Consider the following 23,927-nt stretch of genomic DNA (forward strand, 5'->3'; position numbering starts at 1 on the left):
TTATCACATGAAAAAATATTTCGGAACTTTTCCTAAATACGTGTAGAAATATTACTGTTGTGTTGCTTAAAAGTGAAAATGAAGTTGTTTTCCTTGCAGGATTTGAGGTTTGAAAAAAATACAGAGCATCTTTTCTGTTATTTTGACCGGTTTCTCCAGTTTTCGTTTTCTGCAAATAAATGCAAATATAACCAATATTTTTCATTGAAATTTGGGAGAAATATTGTTAGTAGTTCACAGAATGAAACAAAAATGATCATTTTACCTAAACACAAACCTTAAATAGTACAGTTTAAAATCAGAAAAAGGGTCTCTGAAATGGTCTCTTAAGCTTTTCCGCGATTGTATATTACCTCTTGAACAAAAAGCCGAGGAAATTGCATTTTTTGCGTACTTTGCACGGATCGGATTTAGAAAGATGATCAAAACAGAGTGTTTGCTGTTTCTGGATCCCTGTATTTCTTCAGAAGATAAGTAATAGCCCCCACTGTTTAACAGTGAAAACATGTATTGGCTGAAATAACCGTCAATGCCTGGGAAGCGCTGTGGCTCAAATGCCAGAAAATTCTGTAAATGCTGCGGAAAGTGAATGATGCTCTCAGGACAGATTCTCCTCATTCTTTAATCTTTTTTGCTGTTTTACAGATCGGGCACATAGAGGGGCAACCTGACAGGAAAGGGGTCTTCCCAATGTCCTTTGTGCACATTTTGTCAGACTGACGGCATAGGATCAGCAGGTGTGAGGCTTTGTAACTAGCACAAGCTCGGCTCTCTCTGTGGCCTCACACTGAACTGTGGGCATTGCCTCTGTACATAGCTGCTGAATCCAAACAATCTCCAGACAAACAAAACATGAAGTATCAAGCCCATGCTCCCTTAATCCACGAGGGTGAAATGTGTAAACTATGTGTTGTTCATAAACTGTGTTATCCTGCCTACCAGTATTATCGTAGCCATGGCAACCCAGCATGCCAAACTGGGTTTTCAGTAGCTATTCTTGGAATCTAGCACTTAACATGTATGCTGTAACTTTGTGTATGTGTACACATATAGAATTTTATGTATGTCCATTTTAAGTGTGTCTCTGTACATGCATATGCACAGATGTAAGTGTATATTTATGTACGTATGTATAATGTACAAGTGTGCAAATGTATGTTAACCCTGCTTGCTTATGGAGCCAGAGTGACTCTAGACATTTTAGTGTACTGTTTTAAAAAAGAATCATCTCTTTGGAAGGAGTAAAAGATGAGAGCAAGAATACAATGACGTTACTATAACGGTGTTGAAATTCCCAGCATAGTGGCATGCTGATCAGGGATCGAAACCAAAATGTAAAGGTTTTCAGCATCTCATCTCGTATACATACACAATCAAAATATGCATTCGGTAAGTTTGAATTACTGGCCTGACGCGACCAAGCCAAGCCATCTTAATTCTGAAGGCCTCAATGACTTATTTTAGGAAAAGTGCTTGTTACCTCTTTACACCCATAGTCTCTTAATGCCGGTATGCTCATATCCATGGGATGTACCTCTCCCGCTGTTGACTAATGCCAAATCTGACAAAACTGATGCCTCAGCTCTGGGAAAGTGTCCTTGTCAATCTTGTTTTATGACATCATACAACATGGTCTCTTGTTATTATACATAAATCATTAAGCTCACGTGTGACTCTTCATACATGGATCTGATTGGTCAAAAGTGGTTGGCTTTGTACAAAAACACAATGTGTTTAAGATTGGTTAGGATGAGTTTGTTTTGTTCTGCTTACAGTGACTGGATTGTGATTTCTTGTGGTTTTGTTTGGGGTATTTTCTATTTGAATTCAACTTCAAGGGAACTCCGCAGTGAGTGACTGACTCGGTATGACTCGGAATGAACTAAGGCTGCCTCTTACTTTCTCTTTACCCTATCAGGGAGACCAGCATTCACTTGCTTTTGAACTTTTATTGTATTAACAAAAGAAATATGTGTGTTAATGAATGCCACCTGTACTATATTTGATGATGATAGTATTTGACATTTATAGGGCTAAAGTGTTTTAGCATGGAGAGGGATGGACCTTTTCCCTCCAAGTGTTTGTTTTACCCTTTGTTTTAGATCATTTTATGTGAATTGATAACAACTAAGGGATACATAAAAGTATTTAGCACAAAGAACTCCGTAAACATGCTAAAAACAACTTCAAGATTGTGAATACTGTTGGACCAAATGTCTTCGTCCAGATCGATGTTCAATCCAGCACGACTCCAGTGGGATTCTGCTTTTGCGAGCATTGTAACATATCAGTTGATGCTTGGAAACCGTTAAATGGCCAACATCACGTTTAATTAAACTGGATTCAGTCCTAATGTTACATTTAGGATGTATTTTGCCACTCGTATTGTTTTTTTTCTGGTCTGTGTTTTGATCCACTGTAAGTTCAGTCAGAAAGAAACCACACTATCAAGGTTAAAATGTTTAAATAAAGACCTTACGTTCAAACGCAGAGACTCCATGTTATTTTTGTCGTAAAGAGTTTTGTTATGCTTAAATAAAATCTCCAACATTCTAACGTTTCATCTGCATTGATAATGAGTGTTCTTATAAACAAAAAGCATATATGCTGAAATGTCATTCTACAAATCTGGTGCCATTCATGGATGTAATAAATGATTTTAACAATGAATAGCTACTCCTACTTGTACTTTATGATGGTATAGAGTTTTCTTTTACCACATCAGCGTGAAGCAGTTTTACATTTTTAGCTATGTCTTACTAAATACTCTGTTTAATTTGTATATAATAAACTTACTTTATAAGGGCAATGCTATTATTTGAGGTAGTCCATTTACGTATTGGTGGTACAAAACAATGGGCCACATTCTAGTCTAAATTAATGCATTTTGTGACAGCTCATCAATAGTTGTTTTACATCAAATACTCTGTTTTTTAAATTGTTCAAAAATCATGTTTTTTTTATTGCGCATTCCAATTAACATCAATCAAACTGCAGTTGGTTTGTTTTGATTTAAGCCATAATAACAAAAAAATACAGCTAATTAACACAATTTAAAAACATGATAACATAATGAAGAACGTGATTTATTGAAACGTTATATCATTTTGGAACCAAACTCGTCATTTTGTAAAAACACATTCTACACAGAAAATGTGTACAGTTAAACAGTTAAAAGAACAAAATATGTTTTCATATTTTAGCGAAATAACTTTAACATAAATGCATGATTGCAATATGCTTAACAAAATATCCTTAACTTAGTTATGTTGTTGTTCAACTGTTTCAATATAATAACTTTCAACAAGAAACGCACTGTTCACACACACATTCATTGTTCTAGTTTAGAAAATAACTTAAATTCTTCACTCGTTTATTATTAGCATGTTCCGTTTTTCTGGCCCATTTTAGTTGATAATCGGAAAGTTGTGTAGAATGTAAAAAACTAGTTAAAGCACGACACAATTCACCACAGACAGAGTAGTTCTTCGCTTCCTCTTTCTGTTTGGAATCAATGCCTTTTATAGTCGTGGGCACAGCCTCTGAAACGCTCGAGCCTCTTTAGCGCTGCCATCGTCGCGTCGAGCACAAGCCGCGCGTCTGACGCGAACGCAACACTTGTGATTGGCCAATCCGGAAAATGTAGACACACGCCACAATCTTCACAATGATCCGCTGAGCAGAGTGATCTGCAGCGTTTCCCGATATTTACATTTCACTGAATTGACTGGAAATTAAGGTAAGAAACGTGTTTTTGATATTTACGATAGTTTTGCACTGCGCGATGTGACACCTGCGGTGAATGAGTTGAGTTTCCTTCAACTCAGGTGAGGTTGAGCCGAGGCTCTGTTAAAGGTATCCGCGGGCTAAACTCAGTCACTACTGTATAGCTGAAACTAAACTGAAAGTAGGGTAAATTATACTTTAAAACTCAAGACACACCATTTTATGTCAATAACATTGAACTTTCGCTTCGCATGACGTTTGTATGAGCGCCAGTGCGTTTGATCGTGTTTGACGAGGTGTGTTCACTTCAGTTGGTGTTCAGTATAATGGACGGAGGTTACAGATGACTTCTCTTGCGTGATATATTTACGTTAGGTCTTTTCAGTTGTGTATTTTAGTATTGCTTTCCTGCTAAGGAGAGAGAAAAAAATGCATTTTCTCATGAAACGGAGATAATTCTTCTGAACAAAAGCAAGGGTGCTAGACTTCCTCTCTGTTCAAATAGATCATGCCACTTCCTGATTTTGTTTATTCAAAACACGCATTTCAATGCACAGCAAACTGAGAACGTTGGTCATGCAGCCACAGATAGTTTTAATTCATAGATTTTCCAAAGTGCGGTTGTAAACATTCATTTCGTAATGCTTGTTGTTCATTTGTATTTTTTACATCCAATAGTTAATCAGATTGTTACTCTGACATCGTAGCGTCATAACAAGTCCATTCGTTTTTAATTTAAACGTGTAACTACTTTACATCCTACAGAAACCTGCGTAGATATTTTGCATGTAAGCAAACGTTTTGTTTTTCCGCACGTGTACTATGTGACGTCATTGCACTCCCTACATTTTCTGTGCTGTGGAAAGCCACAGGTTTTAATTAAGCACATGAACTCTAAATATTGACACAGCACTCTTTCTTCTGACCTCCTACTGTGGTCAGCATTTATCAACGAGAATGTGTGCCCATCAGATTAAGTGAAAATATAGATATGGCAGCATTGTAAATCACTTGTTGCTTGTAAACAGCAGTTATTAGAAACAGGGGCCACCTCCTTTTTTTAGAGGTGGCCAGGTAAGACCCAGTGACTTTATTAGGGTGACCAAAAAATCCTTACAGACAGAAATTCTTTAACTTCTACTGTTATTTACACCAATTCTTCATTACACATAGTTGGCTGGTAGGGCTGCACGATAATTTATCGCGATACCACCGAATCCTATTGAAATCAAGCTGGCTGCGATATGCAATGTGTCGATATTTTTTTAATGCGTAGCTTGTCCGTGAAGCACGGCTCTGGGATCAGTAGGAAATGCTGCTCGATCTAAAAGCAGTGCGAGTTTGAGTCGCTTATAATGTGCATTTGAAAAAGCAACACCCGTCACACATGATCATTATAATATACTTTATTATCATAAAAATACCTGATGAGGCTTGAGTAACAGTGATAAAAAGATGTCCATAGGCATTTCCTAGATTCTTGAACGTGTTATGGTCTTCTTCTGCAGTGCGTATTTGGAGTTTCTGCACGAGAGCGACCCCTGGCTTTCGGATGCAGCAGCATTTTCCCGTACTTCACTCAAAAGCTGTGCATAAATCACGTGATATTTATCGGCGGTTTATCGCGACTGGTCAAAAACATACACAAAGGACGTAAACAATTTATTTGCAATGCTTTCATGCGCTAACATTATTTTAAAATAATTTGCTAGCTATCATTTGAAGGAAGTTAGCATTTTTTGTAGAAAATAAACATCGCAGTACCCCAACTTAAACTTTCGCGAAAATGTAATTAATGAATGAAATCCAGTTAAACAAGACTGATTTTAAGGACCCGATCCTTCTGCTCGCGATGAACTTCTATGGTACACAGACAGTACACCGTCACGAAGCGCTTAGCAGCTGTTCAGCTATAGCGCTCAGACTGTTTGCGTCAGTGCATCAGCATATGACATACATATGTTACTTTCAGTGCATACGCTAAATGATCTGCGCAGCACTCCGTAAACTCCGACACACATCTTAAAACTGCTTCGCACAACAGAGGTGGCCAGATAGGTGGCCATCGATCATTCAGGGGTAGCCGTGGCCACCCATGGCCACCATGTAGCTACGCCCCTGATTAGAAAGCAACAACCTGCTGATCTGTAATCACTCTTGAGATGTTAAACAGCAGCTTTCAGTGCAGGCAGACTTTGTGACGTCTCAGGTGCCGAAAGAATTCACGCTGTGACTGTATTTCTGGCATTAGCTGAGCATTCTTGTGTACTGGAGGCTGGTCTGAGGGCACTTTATATGCCCGTAAGGCATGTGTGACTAACTGAAGCACTAAGCTCTTCACAACATGGGGGCATATTCTTCCAGCTGCTGACTGCGCGATTTCAGTCTGTATATTATATTATATTATAGTCTTTATATTTTTTATTCTGTATTTTTCTTTTCCCACGCTTTGCTTTCGTTTTGCACCACGCACCTGAAGATCTGTAGAGATAAGACGCTGAATAAAATAAATCTGTCATGTTTGGGTGTGTATATTGATATCCATTTAAATGTTTGAAAACATATAGTGAGCTATATCTTCCTTTCAGTTTGTGCCTTTAAAGGTGGGAACCGTTTTTAAAGATATTTGTTCAACTTCCTGGTTATGCTTTGTTGCTTGAGAGGCTTGCTTTATCTGTCTTTAACTGAAAGTCATCACCATTTTGTGGTTAAACACTTTTTTGAAACACATTTGTAGGCTTTACTGCTAGATCAAGAGCTGCGCCAGATGCATTCATTTAAAAAAGGCACATGCAAAACTTAGAATCCTTACAAAACCAACCTGTTCCTTTTTGTTTATTAATAAAAAATAGGCATTTAATCATTGAATGCTTTATTTTTCACATACAGTGCAGAACAGTATAACATTTTCAATATTGATGGTTACCCCATTAAAGATGCAACAACAATATTTAAACACTAAGAATCCCAAGCATGTGTGATTTTACAGCAGCAGTGAGAGGGAAACACCTGTGCTGTCATGCCAGGAGAAGCCTGTTCGTACAGGCCCAATAGCTGCCGCTCACATTAGCTTTCTCCTGTTTCAGCCTGTGGCGTTTTTCCATGCGGCTTAGTTTGTTTGAGGAATAGAGAAGTGAATCCAAAAGCACTTCAACAGCCAGTGCATGCAGAAGTCATGTTAATGAGCACAAAAAAAAAGTGTTTTAGATAGAGGAAATAGAGCCGTGTCGAAGTTTATCTTGGTTTTAGTGCGAATTATTATTGTTAGTTGTTCAATGATCTAGCACGTAGACGTTTCAGTGCTGGCATTGTTACGGTTCAACGCTTGAAGTTTTGGTGCACAAAACTGACACAAAATGCAAAGAGGACAAAAGCTTTGTCATTACCCCACTGCATCAGAGATTGAGAAATTGACTGACGTATGGAGTTAGAATTTATGTGATTACAGTGTTTTATGCTGTTTAGATCTTTTTTCTTTTTTTTATGTATGTTTATTGCTTTTTTTAACCACACATAACTTCACAAATTATAACAAGCAATATTCACATAATTTAAATCATCAAACAACCAACAACAAAAAATAAAATAAAGGAAAACAGACAAAAAAATTATAATAGATTTAAATCAAATAAAATATAGAAAAGACACATAAAACAACATAAAAAACACATATCTGAAAGGCCTCCTATTACAGGACACCATAGGCGCCGATTTCTTTTTTCGCCAGTGGGTGCTCACGTCGCCAAAACCAAACCCCACCCCCACAGGCCCCAACCACCGTCACCAAATATGTATTTTTTCATAAGCAAATTATAACTTAAAATATTTTCAAACTCACAACGAACAATTCATTCTGTATATTAGGCTACTTACTTTACAGCGGAGCATACACAAGAAAGTGTAAAACATTTTAACAGCTTCTGTAAATTTTGTATTGTATAAATAATGCACACTAAACATTTTCACTTAAATGTTTACTTCACACAAAATACCTTGTTTTTGATAGCATTGTATGCTATCCAGGGAAATGTTTTTTTTCCCCAGTTTTCATGATATGTTCGAGACTGCTTCTGCCTCCCGACTTTAACGTTACTTCTGCTGTCATTACTTGATGATGTCGACGACAACGGCTGTTCACTTGAAGAAGTAGCAACACTGCTACTTACTGAAGAGATGCTAGGGTCAATTGAAATTTTCCATTTAATCACGAACCTGTCCATTTGTACACGAAATTTAAAGACAAATTGACATTCTCGCAACGATTAACAATGTCCACTGCTGTTTGCAAGGACAACCACTCTATCTGAATTACGACTCGTAAGATCAACCAATCAGAGAGGCACCCTATTTTTAAAAGCATTTTGATTGGTTAAAATTGATTGAGAAACATATGCCGTTTTTCCGTGGGTGCTCGGCAATTTCCGTGGGTGCTCGAGCCCCGGAGCACCCACAGGATCGGCACCTATGCAGGACACAATTTTTAATTGACAGGATGAACTCACTACGCCAGACATAAAAAAGAATTAAAAACTCATTCCACCAGTTACATTAACATATTTCTGCATCTTTCTCTTACGCACTGTGGTTGCTGTTTCTGATCCATCTGTTAATCTAAATTACTTGGGGACAAATAAAAAGTACATGAATGAAAAATAGTAAAAGTTCTTAAATGTTGGAAGCCAATAACCGATTGGCCGATCTATTAATATAATTTTTTTCTAAGCCTGGAACAAAAGGCAATAAGTGAACAACTGCTTTTATTTGAAAACATTGACTGCAGAAAAAAGGTAACATTTACAGTAGTTGTTTTTAATCATGTACCAAGCCTACAATGCACTAGTTAAAGATCCTTTAACTTTCAAACTTTAGTGGTATAATGTTTATTTAATGAACGAATTATAGATGTTCTTCCCATTATAAACTTATGAAAGTGTTTTCAATAGTCACAAGTTGAACAGGTATCAAGATTTCAGGTATCAAGCATTTAGACAGCAATCAGGTTCAAACAATATGCTTTTGTTCCTATAATTTACACATTCATTAATATCTACATACTACCTACACCAACAATGTTTTGCTTGTAAAAGTAAGTGAATGATCATGACAGAAGGACACTGACTGTACTGTATTTTATTGTGAGCAGTGTGCACCTGAAGTGGTTCAAACACAGCAAATTATTCATAATGTATCGGCTTTAATGTATCGGCCTGATTTTATTATCGGGCCGACACGATAACATTAAAAATAACAATTTATCGGCGGATACCGATATGGCCAATAATATATTGTGCATCCCTAAGTCAAAGTAAAAAAATGTTTTGTTATATGCTACTGTTTTAATTACGTTATTGCATGTACTTTACTTGAATTAAGTCATATTGCTCTATTTTGTCCGTTCTGTCATTAAAGCTGCAGTCATAACCTTTTTTGGTTTAAATAAACAAAAATCTGTTACTGAAAAATTGCATAATAATTCAGTGTTAAAAACTCTCTCCTTACCCAGATTCCTGTCGATAAGCTTGTATGCTAATGGTTTATAATTTGAGCTGCATGGTCAGATTTTTCAGGAAATGTCAGTTGTTTTTAAACCACGTGAAAAACTGCGTAAGGTATCCTGCAGTTTTATGTTTCAAACAGGGATGGCGGTAGACAGGCAAAAGTTATGAATTGCGGCTTTAAAAACAGCAAAAAAATGTTGTATGCCATGATGTCCATTTTCAATTGATTTGGTTGCTATTTCACCAAAATAATATAATTGTAAATTTCATATGTGACCATGCCTGTGAAAATCCAGCTTAAAGTACAGTCGTTGTGATTTTTCTGTTTTCTACATAAAATCATTCTACATAATGTAAAGAACCTGTGAAAAAAAATATAATCTTGCTATCTTTAAAATTGACTACGTAAGGCCATGTCAAAGACTGAAATCATAATCAAATAAATGATAGAAATCAAACTTTGATGCTTCTAATCTCATGTTCAGATGTCACTCACCAAATTAAATAACCAGCTTCAAATGACACATCACTGGTATCACTGATCTTCCTATTCTTTTCAATAGACTTTTACACAACTCTGGTTATCTCGCTGTTAACGCTGTTGGTTATTTTAAAAGGGGCTGAATCACTCGATATGTCTCGCTCTCTCTGCATTTTTCAGTTGAAATTACGTAAACGCACCAAATAATGCTGATCGTTCCAAGGCATTGCAGTTGGGCTTGAACCCACCCCTAGCCATAACCATAAGGGAAATAACAACGGTGTAGAAGCACGTTACCCTGGTTTTAACCTTAAACCTCAATAAACTGTAAATGATCCCTTAAACCTGATTGATTGATTGAAAAGTCCAAGAACATCTTTCACTTGGTAAAATCATAAAAGCCAGATGCCATAACATCTAATGTCCACCAGGAGGCAGTAAAAACCTTCCACAGTCAGCACCCTCAATCCCATAATATGAAGTAGATACGAAAACCATAATACTACCAAGGTCATACCAGCTGGAAGCATTTTTTTCTCAAGCCAAATCTTCAAAGCAACAATGTGACGCAATATTAAACAAATCATGTAAGCATTACATTTATTTGCATCTAAATGTGTGTGGATTAGATGTGTCAGAACTTCTATTATTGTCCTCTGGGGCTTGTGGAGAGTGGCAGTGGATGATGATGATGATGGTGGTTGTCTTTTGGCTGGTGGGCAGAGGGGCTCAATGTCTCATCCGTGATCACACGGGCAGGGATGGTTTGCGAGTGAATTTTAAAGTGATTTTCTACAACTGCAAATGTAAAGAACACCTGCCCTGAAGCATTATGAGATATTCCAGAAGTCATAATGGGTCATGAATATTGTTTCATAATAGACACATTTTCACCAGCTGTGTCATCGCTGTGTTTATTTTATAAATATCAAAGGACACCGTGATTCAATAGAGTCTGAGGAAGAAAGCAGATGTCAGAATTTCCGTCATACAGCGGATGGAGAAGTGACCGTTTTATGTTTGTGACTCATGGGTTCAGTGCTGTGCATGCCGTGTCGATGTGTAGTCTGTCTGTCTATTCAGGACACGTGCCAGCGGCGCTTTCCCTTCAGATGGCAGGAAATCGAACGTTTGTTTCACGTGTAACAACTCTGTTTGCTTGAGTAAATGGTGGTGGTGAGCAGGGTCACCTTGACAAGATTTGTGCAGTTATGTTACTTAAAGGTAAAGTGTGTGAGTCCGCAAAGGCAAGTGCAAAAACAAATTGGTAACACTTTACTTAAAGCATATATGTATAATGCATTATAAAAGTAGTTTTAATGTATTAATTATGCCTTGTAATGCACCTTATAATGTCTCTTGAATTTTAACTACAGTTTATACACTATAATACTTATCGATTCATTGTTTCACTTCGCATTCTTATTTTGGTTATTATTCTTTACAACAACATTGAATGTATTACAACATACATTATGAACAATTATAATGCATCATACCATTTAAAAACCCTTAATAATGCATTGTACCTAAAGGCTTTAAGTAAAGTCTTACCACAAAATTACTTCCGAACTTATCTGTCTGCCATTGGTCGACAAACTGAAAGTCCTTTTCCAAAATTCACGCCATTGGTGGGGCTGTGATGTTTAATGTATTTCGGAGCTTTATTTAAAATATATAAAATTAACTATTGTAAACAATGTTTTTTCCATGTGATTTTTTTTATATAAAATTTTGTATAGGTTAATAGCTTTTTATATAAAACAATAGTTTTTTATGTAAATTATTTTATACAAAAAATGTGTAATTTGTCCACCACTACATTCCCCAAACAGAATATGTTGTCTTCCATTATGAGGATAAACAGAGGAGGATACACAAATCAACTTTTTAGCAGTCTTTTTTGGATGTTACACTTAATTTTACAAAAATAAGTATATGATGATCATTTATTTACCCTCATGTGGAAAAAAAAGATATTTTGAGAAATGGTTTTGTGTCCATAATATGGAAGTCAATGAAAGTCAGTGTTTCATCAAAATATTTTCTTTAGTGTTCTGCAGAAAAAAGAAAGTCATACAGGTTTGGAAAGACATGAGGGTGAGTAAATGAACTATCCACCCAACTAGTCCACCCAAATAGTCCACCCAAAAACGAAAATTCTTCCACAGAACGCAAAAGATATTTGGAAGAAAGTTGGTAACCGAACAGCACTGGCACCCATTCACTTCTATTATATGGACACAAAACCAATGCAAGTGAATGGGGGCCCATTAACAACATTCTTCAAAATATCGTCTTTTGTGTTTTATGAAAAAAAAGAAGTCATACAGGTTCGAAATGACAAGAGGGTGAGTAAATGATGGCAGAATTTTCATTTTTGGGTGAACTATCCCTTTAAGCGCTAAAAGTGGTACTAGTTTTCTTCTAATAAACACACAGCGCTTTAGTGGCCGATGGCGTGCGTGCCTGCGCTCTGCACGTTTAGTTGACAGCCTTGACTCCTAGAGGCAACCTGCAGCGTATCCGTCCGTGTCCTGCCATTTCGGGGTTAATGTTAACCCAGTGTGACGTGTCACGGTGGAATCTAGGTCAAGAGATGCACTGCCGCAGACTGCCGTAGACCGCAGAGCCTCGCCTCGTGCACGTGACGTCCCTCCCCTCTCTGTGTCATATGACAGGGGAGGGGGGGGGCGTGGGGTCGTATTCTTCCCTGGTTGGGTCATAGTAGTAGTAGTAGAAGCGAGAGCACATGGACACACGCTGTCACATGCTAAAGCACGAGTACTGCAGTGGACACAAAACTGCATCCACACCCAGAATGTCAGACTGTCATTTAAACCAAACCTAGCTGATGTAAGACCTGAGATCTAGACGCGGTCACTTTATGGATCATTTTTACATTTTATTATACTGTTCAATTATTTATTGAACGTAAGTGCATTTTATTATTTTTATGTTCTTTGTAAACCTTCAAGAATGATAAAACTACTCTGCTTTCAATTCCCAAATTGTTTTTGAATCACCCGTCTCCACACTCATGATTCATCTTTTCAAATCCTTTCAACTCTGTTTGACTACTACTGTTCCTCGTCTTCACCGCTGCGCTCTTCACCCATTGGCTGTCGGCACAATTTGGGTTGAAAAATATTTTTAGGCTCCATGGAAACAGCAGAATGTTCCGGCTCCCTCCTCAGCCAATGGGATTCCAGGGTGGGTATGTTGTTGTCAAATGAGAAACCTCAGTTCAGATGGTACCATCCTGCCCCCACCTGAGGGGTGTAAAGCTGGCAGGGGGGCTTAGGGGGTTCAAGACAGATACAGCAGTGCCTGTTTAGCCCTGCTGGCCGCCCTAAATTCCATGAGATCACGGTTATGCCAAGATGTAAAGACAACACACCCCCACATGCTCGGAAGTATGCACTGTAGGTCAGTGAGACGCAGCATCGACCTGTTTACATCATTTCAACGTTTAGAATCAAAGTCCTTTGAAGAAGTCTTTCAATGAGGTGACACTCTGTTTACGTGGCAGAATTGCTTGAATCCTTGTTTTGAAGTCACCGCAGGAGCTCTGACTCCTGTGCCGACTGAGCTCAGAGACCGTAAGAGAAGGTGAATCACAATGAGAACGCACTCTTTTCAGGGAACATATGATTCTTATTTGAGCAGATTTAGCACAGCCCGCAGGGAGGGGGTCGCTTTGGAGTGTCAGGTTTGGGCTAGAGAAACACTTTGACTGCTAGATGGCGGCATGATCCTGCAGTAGGATCCACCCAATGACTGTTTGACGTTCTCAGCATTCTGTAGCTTTTACCCTGCAGTCGGGAGTGTGTGAGATTGAGTGTTCAAGAGGATAATGCAGCAGCGTTTGGGTGGCTTCTCATTTTCTAGAGGTTCTCAAACGTGTCGTGGGAGACCTCTAGTATTGCACATTTTGTGTCTGCCTCATCTGACACACCCGATTTAAGTGTAAGGGTTCTTTATACACTGCACATAAAAATAAGGGAACACCTGATCATCACAGCATAACACCAAGTCAGTTGACCTTCAGGAACATCAATCAACCCGGTAAGGAAGCATAAGTGATTGTGAACCATTTTCACTTGTTTTGGGGCAAATAAAAGCGACAACAGGTACACTGCAAGGGTGGTCTGGCAACAGCAAGGGTGGTCTGGGGAGGGCCCGTTCTCGGAGGGTCTTACAGACCTCCACGTGCTATGAAGTATGGGGATGAAATCCTCAGATCTATTGTCAGATCTTATGCTGGTATGGGGCAGCGTCCTCCTGGTGCATGATAACGCCCGGCCTCATGTGGCCAGAGTCTGTAGGCAGTTTCTGGATGATGAAGGCATTGATGCCATTGACTGGCCCTCATTTATGCTCACTTACTGTATGCTCTGATCTAAGTCATTGTTGGGAGTGCAATACGGGCACGTGGGACCATGCACATTACTGACTAACATTATGAGTTACTGTGATGAAATTCAAGCAAGTTGAATCGGCCAGTATTTCCATTTTTTAAAAAGTGATTTTACTGTAATTCCTGCCCTGAATGAGTTATGATTTTGGCTTTTATTGACCATTGTCAGATTAATTTGTTCTCACAACATTATGCAAAGTAGCCAAAGTAAGTGAAGAGTTTTAACCTGGATATTTCGGTCATTGAGATCTATAAAATGAGATTTAGGTGTTCCCATCATTTTTTTGAGCAGTGTATTTGTATATTAAGGGCCAACAATGAGTTCTTTATATCAACATCAGTTTAAATGCTGCAAACTATGTTTACATTCTCTAACTGAGCCGCAAACAAAATACTTTTTTTTATTGCAAACTAAAAAATTGTTCTAAATAAATGCACAGTTTGTCACCTTTAGGTACTTGAAAATGTGATGCAAAAAAAAAACTGAGGCCGATATGAACTAAAAGATGTAAAAAAACGGATTTAATGCACAATTTTTATGTACACATTCTCTGCACCATTGTCAATCCTAAATTCATTTTAAGAGCCTGCCTTTCATAAAAAACTGAAGAAGCTTGCTCATTTTATTAGCTGAAGTGGAAACTTTAATGTGTTGCATGTCAAATGCATGAAAGTAAATCTGTAAAAGATGTTTTTCTTTGTTTATTCTCTCCTTTAGGGCTCTCACGGTTCGTAATGGGGAATCTGATCAAGGTTCTCACACGAGACATTGACAACAATGCCGGGAACTTTTTCCTGGACTTTGAAAGTAAGTGTTGTGATTTCTGCAGTGCTGAATGCACCACAGTATGAATAAATCATTCACATCACCGCCTCATTGCTAAATGTTTTGCTGCATTGTTTACGGTTGTTACTGTATGTTTGCTGTTTCTTGTGAGTTGTCTCATGTGCCAAGAGCATTTTAGAATGCATAGTGTGTTTTAATTCAAGTCGAGGCTTAAGTGTAGGGGCGATCGTGGTGTCGCTGCCCCCAGAATCTGGAACGCCTTACCATCATTAAGACAAGCTTGTTCTCTGAATATGTTTAAGTCCAGGCTAAAGACATTTTTATTTTCTCAAGCGTATGATTGATGTGTTATTCTGTTTGTTTGTTTTTTTCTATTTTTCTTGTCTGTGTCCTTTACTGGAAAGCACATTGGTCAACGGTAGTTGATATGAATTGTGCTATATAAATAACTTGTCATTGTCATTTTTGAGCGTGATGGCTTTTGCAAGTGGATTATTAAAAAACATGTATGCCGAGCTAAAAAGTTTTGCTTATTATATGCACGTTGCAAATTTTCTAGTTTCGCATCCATTGTAATTTGAATATTTACAGAAATATCTCTTTAATTATGCTTAAATTATTCTGAGAGCAAACAACCCACACCCATTGCAGCCTAGCTGGCATATAAATATATTGTACACATACAGCCGCGCAAAAATGAAGAGACCATTTCAGAGACCGGTTTTCTGTTTTTAAAATGTACTATTTAATGGTATGTGTTTAGGTAAAATGATCATTTTTGTTTCATTTTGTGAACTACTAACACTATTTCTACCAAATAACAGATACATGTAATGTTTCTATTTGCATTTATTTGCAGAAAACTAAAACTGGAGAAACAGGTCAAAATAAAAGAAAAGATGCTCTGTATTTTTTCACAACTCAAATACTGAAAAGAAAACAAGTTCATGTTCACTTTTTAGGCAATACAACAGCATATTTTGTACATTTATTTAGGGACAGTGCCTTGTCTTGTGTCTTGTCATGCTGTCAGTCTTTCACGTTGCTGTTTGATGACTTTACGTCACTGAGGGGTTTGATTTTGTTGAAATTCAACAGACACTGGACTGGAATGGTCACGATACGTCTAGAAATGAACATTTGAAAAAAGGTCTTTGAATTTTTTCTGCGGCTGTATACTGTGAGACACGATGCTAAGTAGTTAGCTAACTTGTGTGGCATGTCATGCAGAAAGTACATCCACATTGAAACGTCTGGCTTTCCCATAACAGACGTTCTACGTGACTATGAGAAAAATATTTAGGTCATTTCCAGTAGATAAACGTGTGGCATGTTGATGTGTGTGACATCTATTTTTAAAACATACCAAACATTTCATATCTGTCTCATCGCTTGCATACAAGTTATTACCTATTCGCATGCCAGAGATAACCACGTGTTACACAGAAGCAGACTCGACCCAAGATTACTATCATGGATATGAAGATACGGTACGAATTGAGCTGATCTCTCCTCCGCATTCTCTCCGCTCTGCAGATGCCAAGCCCACAGAAGCAGAGAGGAGAGTATGGGAGGAGGTCAATGCGGTGCTAAAAGAGTCTGTGAGCATACTACACGACCTGCAGTCTTACAGCGGAGCAGGTGAAGCCATCAGACAGGCAAGTACAGTACCCATAATGCATTTCAGGCTCTCCAGACATCAGCCGGTGCTTTCACAAGGAGTACGTAGACTCACGTTGTGCTTTCTGCTGCAAAACAGAGATAAGAGAGATTTAATCGAGTGCTTTCTGTTATAACAGCTATTAAAATGGTTATTAAAAACGGGCAGTTGAGAATCGTTGAGAGAAAATAAGCTGCTTATGCGTGCCACTTGTGTGCACAGTGGATACCCAGAAAAACGCCCGCTGTGGTGTGAAACGGGTGCGAGTTCCCTAATTCATTGCATTTCTGTTCCTGCTAATGTTGTAAAAATGTTTCCATATCCCCAGTTGTGTTTTGACTGTGTATGTTCTTCCCTCAGGCCATACAGCATCCGAACGATGAGCGTGTGCAGGAGGGGGCGTGGACCGCTGTGGTTCCACTAGTGGGCAAACTGAAGAAGTTTTATGAGTTCTCACTAAAATTGGGTATGTTGTTTTATTCCTTAAAAGTGCACAGTACACAAAAACTATAAATGATAATACTGCTGTTGTAAGTCACAGGTGATAAATGAGAGATTGGTTTAGTGAACTCCATCTACAGTCCCAGTTTGGAAGACGCTTTGCTTGCTTGAATGATTCCTCACGGGATATACGTATGGTCCACTGACCCACTTACCATTTTAGCTGCTCTGAGCTTATTTCAGCCTTGAATGCCACGTATGGCCACCCTTATGCATGTCAAAGGAATAGTTCACTCGAATTTAAAAATTCAATTATTCATTAAATAAATGTATTATTTATTATTTCAATAATAATACTTTATTTACCATCATGCCATCCCAGATGTATGACTTCCATAATTGTATAACTAAATACCGTGCTGTTATCTTATACGGTGCTCAAAAAGCACATTTATCCATCATTAAAGTAATCCAAAAACAATTCATTGCATCATTTTTGGTAAACACTGGAAACGGGTCTCACAGACCCGAAAGCTACACAAGGGTCAAATTGAGCTAATATATTGTTACAGCATGTCATGTTCATTCATTTTAGACCACTGCGTTCGGTTACATAAATACAAACTTAAATACATGTATTTTATATTTAAGACGTATTTTTTACTGTGTTTTTGTACGTCGGTGGGTCGGAGTGATTCAGATGGAGGGATTGATGTTGAGAAATAGGTCACGGCCTAATTAAACCTGACATGGCCCATAATCGCACATAAACAGCAGCCAGTGTGTGCGCTCTCTGCTCAAAGATCTAAAACATCAAAGATCTAACATCACATCTGTGTTTATCCACCAGAGGCTTGATCAGATGGCCATCTGAACTCCAACTCTTTCCGTGCTTTATTTGTACCCCCATCAATCACCATAGTCATAAACATTTATCAGGAGGTCTTTCTTTCTCTCGTTCTGTATGTCCTGTAGAAGATGCTCTTCAAGACCTGTTGGAATACCTCACCAGCGCGCGCTGCAGTCCGACGCAACATCTGGAGCAGGAGCAGGCTCTGGCACGGCAGTTCGCCGAGATCCTGCATTTCACGCTGAGGTTCGATGAGCTGAAGGTAAGCAGGCAACCTCGGGACACACTGAGGTCTTGTGCGCCGTCACTTCGTAATGTGCTTCATCCATACAGCTGTAGTGAAGCCTCCAATAAAGGAATGATCATAAAAAGACGTGACGGCGGGCAAGAAGGGAGTCTGTGTGAATTGTAGAGCAGAGTAGGAATCAGTAGAGTCAAGTAGATGATAGGAAGCGTGACGGGATGTCAACACAAGAAAGAGAGCTACAGTAGAGTATTGAGTAAGTGGAAGAAAGAGGTTGTCATTATTTCACACCTGCGAGTCTTTTTTGTGGATTTCACGTCCAAAATTTTGCTTGCCGATGACACTTTAGAATAACAGATTAAGGGTTTATGAAAAAAAAATGTGGGCGCAATGCCCACTGGTGTAACCCACACACTCAAATCAAAAACATACAGAACATCTACTGACCAAACATCAGATGCAACTCATGTCCTTAGACTTTTCCTCAATGCACCACCAGAAGTTTACCTAGCATTTTTTCTAACAAGCTCCATATGGCGACAAATATGTGGAATATTTCTCCAATTATGCAAGTTAAACAGAAACTCTTTGGAAGTTTAAAAGAAATATAAACAAAAACAGTTTGGGAACAAAACCGAGAGACAATAGTTGTGTCCCAAATGACACGCACTATGCGCTCTACCATCTAGTGTATAGGGTAGTATATCATCTCAAATGGAATACTTAACGGTTTCACACTACTTGGAAGTATAGGTGGGCAGTTACGGCCGTGACATTTTCTGTCAAACATGAAATATAAATTCTCAGAGATTTATGCGCGCATGTCTGACAGCGTAAATAGGTGTCTCTGAATTGTTAAAAAAGGCCTCTCAAAATGCTTGCTAAGTTGCTACGGATGCGAAAAACGCAGAAAATCGAACCCAGTCCGATTTTTTTATGACGGACGAAAATATCGGAGGCAGTGTGTAAATGTGATTGACACAACGTGAGGTCGTATTTATTTTTTAACGTGCGGAAATTTCGGACGCAAATTTAGGACTCAATGTGCAATGGGCTTAAATGTAGAAAAAATGAAAAACTATCGTTACATTTGCAGGTACATGAGAAGAGATAGAAAAATACAGCTGCTGACCGATTTCCCGTGGCATTTTTAGTTATCATCGATGATGACATCACTGCACGCGAGAAACCTGACAAGTCTCAAATTTCCGAGTGAATGTGGATTTCTGCGTAGCCGGTTTATTGATATGCATGTTAACACGTGAAAACAGGTTTCTTTTATAAGCTGATTTTTGATAGATATCTGTTTATTTTGTGCATGTAAACGCACTCAATGCTATGGAAAATGTCTGATAAAATTGATTCGTAAGCCACTTAATTTTCTTTCCCATTACGTAGTTAACTCGGCAGGAACATGATTCATCTCATTAGTTGAACTAATGTAATACAAAGTCCAGTTGCAACTAATTAGTCAATTTAATGGAAAATCCAGAGAATCTGTAGAGAATCTGTTGTTTTTACATTATTTTACTGATGAGGTCTGCCAACAAACCCAAAGATAGATCAAATGTCCATATGCCTATATCAATTTGTAATCGCTTACTTGAATTCATATATCCAATGTGAATTAAATATTGATGAACAAATTTCCCATTGTGTACTAGTGAAAAGTTGAAATATGCCCGCATTCAGCTGCCAGTTCTGCATTTTAACGCTCGCCTTCTCTCTTGCCAGATGACCAACCCGGCCATCCAGAATGACTTCAGCTACTACAGAAGAACCCTGAGTCGCATGCGGATCAACAATCAAGCAGTGAGTGTATCCGGATCTCGCTCTCCATGAAAATGAGATCTCTCATTATCACAGGGCTTACGTTTTTGTAGTGCCCCGTTCCCCCGTGTCATGGGGGTTAATGAGAGCACTTCGGTTCTCTGATGGTCTGGATCTTTAGGTGACAGCAGAGCAAATCCTGACTCAGACATATCGCTCTCATCTCACGCTCGGCATCTCTTACACTTTTCCTGCATTTCTTTTGTACGTCTCCCTTCGCGTTCTTTCATGTTTTGGCTGACGCGGAGCAAAGCGCGCCCGGCTGACGTTGAGATGGTTGAGCGTGTTAATGACTTGAGTCTCATTAGCGGGTGCTGTATCATCAGGGAGGGTCTCAATAGGGGTCGACGCAGAGGATCGTTGACCTTGCCTCAGCAATTAAAAGCACTCTCTGCGAGGAATAATCATGACGGCACTTTTCATCTCATGAAACGTGTGCTCAGCTCCGGACGAACACGTATTAGGAATTCGGGACATGTCTGCGGATTAAAGCAGGATTTACATTTCATTTTTAGCATACTGCAACGAATGAAATGTTTCGAGACTGGTGCTAAACTGCCTTTTCAGCACATCTCAATGCCCAGTTTTCATTTCCATTTTCCTGATTAACTACTTGAGTAAAGCTGAGCGAGGAAAAGCTCATACATCACCTCCAAAAAGCCAAGTGGCTTAACTGACCCTTCTTCAAATGATATAGATTGTTCACATTAAGAGTATTAATAAAATGATCTATGTTGTCTTTTTTTAAAGGCAGAGGAGCATAATGAAGTTGACAACGAACTGGCCAATCGCATGTCTCTCTTTTACGCCAATGCCACGCCCATGCTGAAAACGTTAAGCGATGCCACAACTAAATTCGTATTAAAGGTAGGTGGTTGGATTTGCACAGAATTTAAAGGCTTGTCCAAATCTCCCTCATTAATACCAACCAATATAATACACAGTAACTTATATAATTAGTTTTAGCCAAGAATTAAACTGCATTACTTTTAGTGTCCTTTAACTAACCGATGCTTTCTCTGATCAGCATGCAGAGTTACCAGTAGAGAACACGACAGATTGTCTGAGTACAATGGCAAGTGTTTGTAAAGTCATGTTAGAGACACCGTAAGTCAACACATCTATTTTTAATCGTCCCTTCTGTTTCCTCGTGTAGCAGGTTGTAACTTTGTACTGTAATTTCATCCCTGTGTGTGTGTGTATTGATCAGGGAGTACCGCACTCGCTTCGCTAGTGAGGAAACTGTTTCATTCTGTCTGCGTGTGATGGTGGGTGTGATCATTCTGTATGACTACGTCCATCCTGCTGGAGCCTTCGTCAAATCCTCAAAAATCGATGTGAGTCTAATTTTCATTGTGATCAATGGTCAATAGGGGTGTCATGATATAGACGGTTTCAGCAGCAACAACATAAACGTCCAAACTTAACTTCCAGTAGACCTCTGCAAAGAATCAATATCTGTGGGGTAGCTTTAATTGAATTTATTACAATGAATATATAATAAAATATGAATATAAATTAAACATGAAATAAATCGTGTGCAGCCTCTAGCCAGACCGATAACTTGGGACCAGGTGCGTACATCCGATGAAACCAACTCTTACCAGTATTGACAGTGACTGTGATATTAAAAATTGTGATTATCAATACCGTTTAATTCTGCATGATAATATGATAATATCGTAATTAATTCAGCGCCCGTTTAAAATTTTGCATTAAGAGCCGCAATGGTTACAAACTCTCCACCTCCATACACTTGTATTTCATGATTCATTGATCAAAAAGGAGAAAATGCAAAATAAACAAAATTAAAGATGAATTTGACTGAAAACATAAAATGTAAAATGACATGTTTTGTATATTTGCAGTCAATTTGTGTAATTTGACATTTTTTACCGCATTTCAAAAATACATGAATTCATTAAAATAAAATTACTAATTATGTATATTTTCAAAACACATTTCAATAGACACTGCGCTAATATTGTTCTCATAATTTCTTTTGACCTCGTGTTGAAAATCTGATATCATGACAGTCCAGTCCTATATTCCATGTTCAGTATACTTTTTTATATGAAAACATAACTCTCCTTTTTATGATATAGATGAAAGGATGCATTAAGGTACTGCGATATCAGCCGCCCAACAGTGTGGAGGGGCTTCTCAATGCACTCAGGTTTGTGAGTTGCCTTCTTTTATACATTTGGTAGTTGTTCAGCATGTATTCTTATTGAATTATTAATGTCTGAACACAGTTATTGAATATACAGCAGGAGTAGTTCAGTCTGATTCGCTAATAAATTATTCTCGCGAGCTGTTTATTATCTTTTGTGTGTCACAGGTACACAACGAAACATTTGAATGACGAGACTACCGCCAAGCAAATCAAAAACATGTTACAAGCTTGACCATGTCTACCCAAAGTATTACCGCTCAAATACATTTGACCAGACGCTCGCGCAGTTTTTGTAATACGGGAATAGCCATGTATCATGTGGCAGCTACTGTTGACAGTCTGTTTTTATTTTAATTGTTGTAGTTATTTACATTTTATTTGACTAGAATTAAAGTTGTGTGGCCTTTAGATTTTAATAAAACTTCTTTGTTGTGGTGCCGCCCTAACAGAGATGAGCTGAATTCACTTTTACCATGTTCCCTACGGTTGACTGAGCAGCCAGGCAGTTTTTTGGCGTATTTTAACTGTTTGCTTTATAATGACAAATTTTACTGTGACTTTTATTAACAACTGAACTGAATAAACTTATTTTAACCAATTGAGTGGCGTGTGAACAGCATTTATATTATGTAAGAAGGACTTCTTGAAATCCCATTTCAAAACAATTATTTCCGAACCCACAACCTTTTTACTAGCATAGTATCAGGATCATCATTTCCAGTGAATGTGTTTATTCCAGTAAGTCATTACGTATAATACAGTCCGCTCACCAAGATGTAATTTATTGTTCTGGCCCTTTCAATCCCCACAGAATACTCAAGGAAGCCCAATACCTGGAACAATATACAAACGCATTTTTATAGAAATCCAGCCCGTCCTCCTTTCTGCGTACTAGATTGTAACATCTCTTCCACTTTCCTAAAGACTGTTTAGAAAATCCGTGCTGTCCATTGGCCTTTGATGGTCAACTGGTTAATCGGAATGGAACATGATTCCCACATCATCCAGCCCAGGAAGTGGGAGTTTGTTACACAGCCGTATGAGTAATACATTCCCTGCTCCAACTTACTGCTAAAGTATTTGATCTGCCTCCCTCTGGAACCGAACTCCATCTGCGAGGGAACCTCTCCCAGTTTGTATTACGATTCGATCTGCTTCGTATCTGCGACCTCGGCGGTGTTATTGTCTCGCTCATCGGCTCTGGGTTGAGATCGCACACCCTTTCCTTCTGTTTGTCTGGCTGTCTCAGCGTGTGTCATCAACAGGCACATATTTTCCCTCCTGTGGCATGTGTGATTCTTGCCCCCGCTGTTCCATCTTTCCTCGTCGGAAGCCCACTGTTTTTTTAATGGCTTTCCTGATGAGCTCGGACGCTTTTCCCGGGAGGCCGGTGTGAGGCCAAATCCCTGTCTATTCACTCTACCTCTGTGAGAAAGATACTTGCGATGACTTCCTGCCAATACCACTGAGTGTGCGACCCATAATTCCAGAGCGCTGCCTCGCTGTATGGGCCGCATAATGCAGACCAAACACCATATGTTCATTAGATCCCGACTGCTGGCATTTGAATCTGTCTTTAGAAGTTACTACAGAAACACAAAAAGACTAGTATGAAAATTCTTTCGTGTGCTCGCGCTCATGTCATTTCAAACCTGAATGACTTTCTTTCTTCGGCAGAACACAAAAGAAGATATTTTGAAGAACAACACTGGCCCCCATCGATTTTCACTGTATGACATTTCTCAAAATATCTGCTTTTGTGTTCCACGGAAGGACGAGTCATATTCAGGCTTAAAATGACATGAGGGTGAATA

General features: G+C 38.6%; 2 protein-coding genes across 5 annotated transcripts in view; both read left to right on the forward strand.

Moving 5' to 3' along the window:
• asap1a (ArfGAP with SH3 domain, ankyrin repeat and PH domain 1a) overlaps positions 1-2,635 on the forward strand; it is a 50,782-nt gene extending 48,147 nt beyond the window's left edge. For all 4 annotated transcript variants that reach the window (XM_057333907.1, XM_057333909.1, XM_057333908.1 and 1 more), the window contains one exon: positions 646-2,635. In XM_057333907.1, the coding sequence (XP_057189890.1) occupies positions 646-720 (75 nt within the window). In that variant the 3' untranslated portion in view covers positions 721-2,635. The remainder of the gene's footprint in view (positions 1-645) is intronic.
• A 955-nt stretch (positions 2,636-3,590) lies between these two features.
• fam49ba (family with sequence similarity 49 member Ba) lies at positions 3,591-22,737 on the forward strand. Its single transcript, XM_057334046.1, has 11 exons — positions 3,591-3,739; positions 14,844-14,933; positions 16,449-16,570; positions 16,933-17,038; positions 17,989-18,125; positions 19,842-19,919; positions 20,688-20,804; positions 20,965-21,044; positions 21,148-21,274; positions 22,043-22,113; positions 22,279-22,737. Exons 2-11 carry the CDS (start codon positions 14,861-14,863, stop codon positions 22,343-22,345), a joined length of 978 nt encoding a protein of 325 aa, XP_057190029.1. The 5' UTR covers positions 3,591-3,739; positions 14,844-14,860; the 3' UTR covers positions 22,346-22,737.
• Positions 22,738-23,927: the final 1,190 nt, after the last annotated feature.

This window comes from Triplophysa rosa, linkage group LG5, assembly GCF_024868665.1.
Source record: "Triplophysa rosa linkage group LG5, Trosa_1v2, whole genome shotgun sequence".
Taxonomy (NCBI): domain Eukaryota; kingdom Metazoa; phylum Chordata; class Actinopteri; order Cypriniformes; family Nemacheilidae; genus Triplophysa; species Triplophysa rosa.

Excerpts from the sequence above, each read along its gene's own strand:
- fam49ba (XM_057334046.1), top strand. The coding sequence starts at position 14,861 with ATGGGGAATCTGATCAAGGTTCTCACACGAGACATTGACAACAATGCC. Across the intron at positions 16,571-16,932 it reads CAGGTGAAGCCATCAGACAG|GCCATACAGCATCCGAACGA; the intron begins GCAAGTACAGTA and ends TTCTTCCCTCAG. Across the intron at positions 20,805-20,964 it reads CAACTAAATTCGTATTAAAG|CATGCAGAGTTACCAGTAGA; the intron begins GTAGGTGGTTGG and ends TTCTCTGATCAG.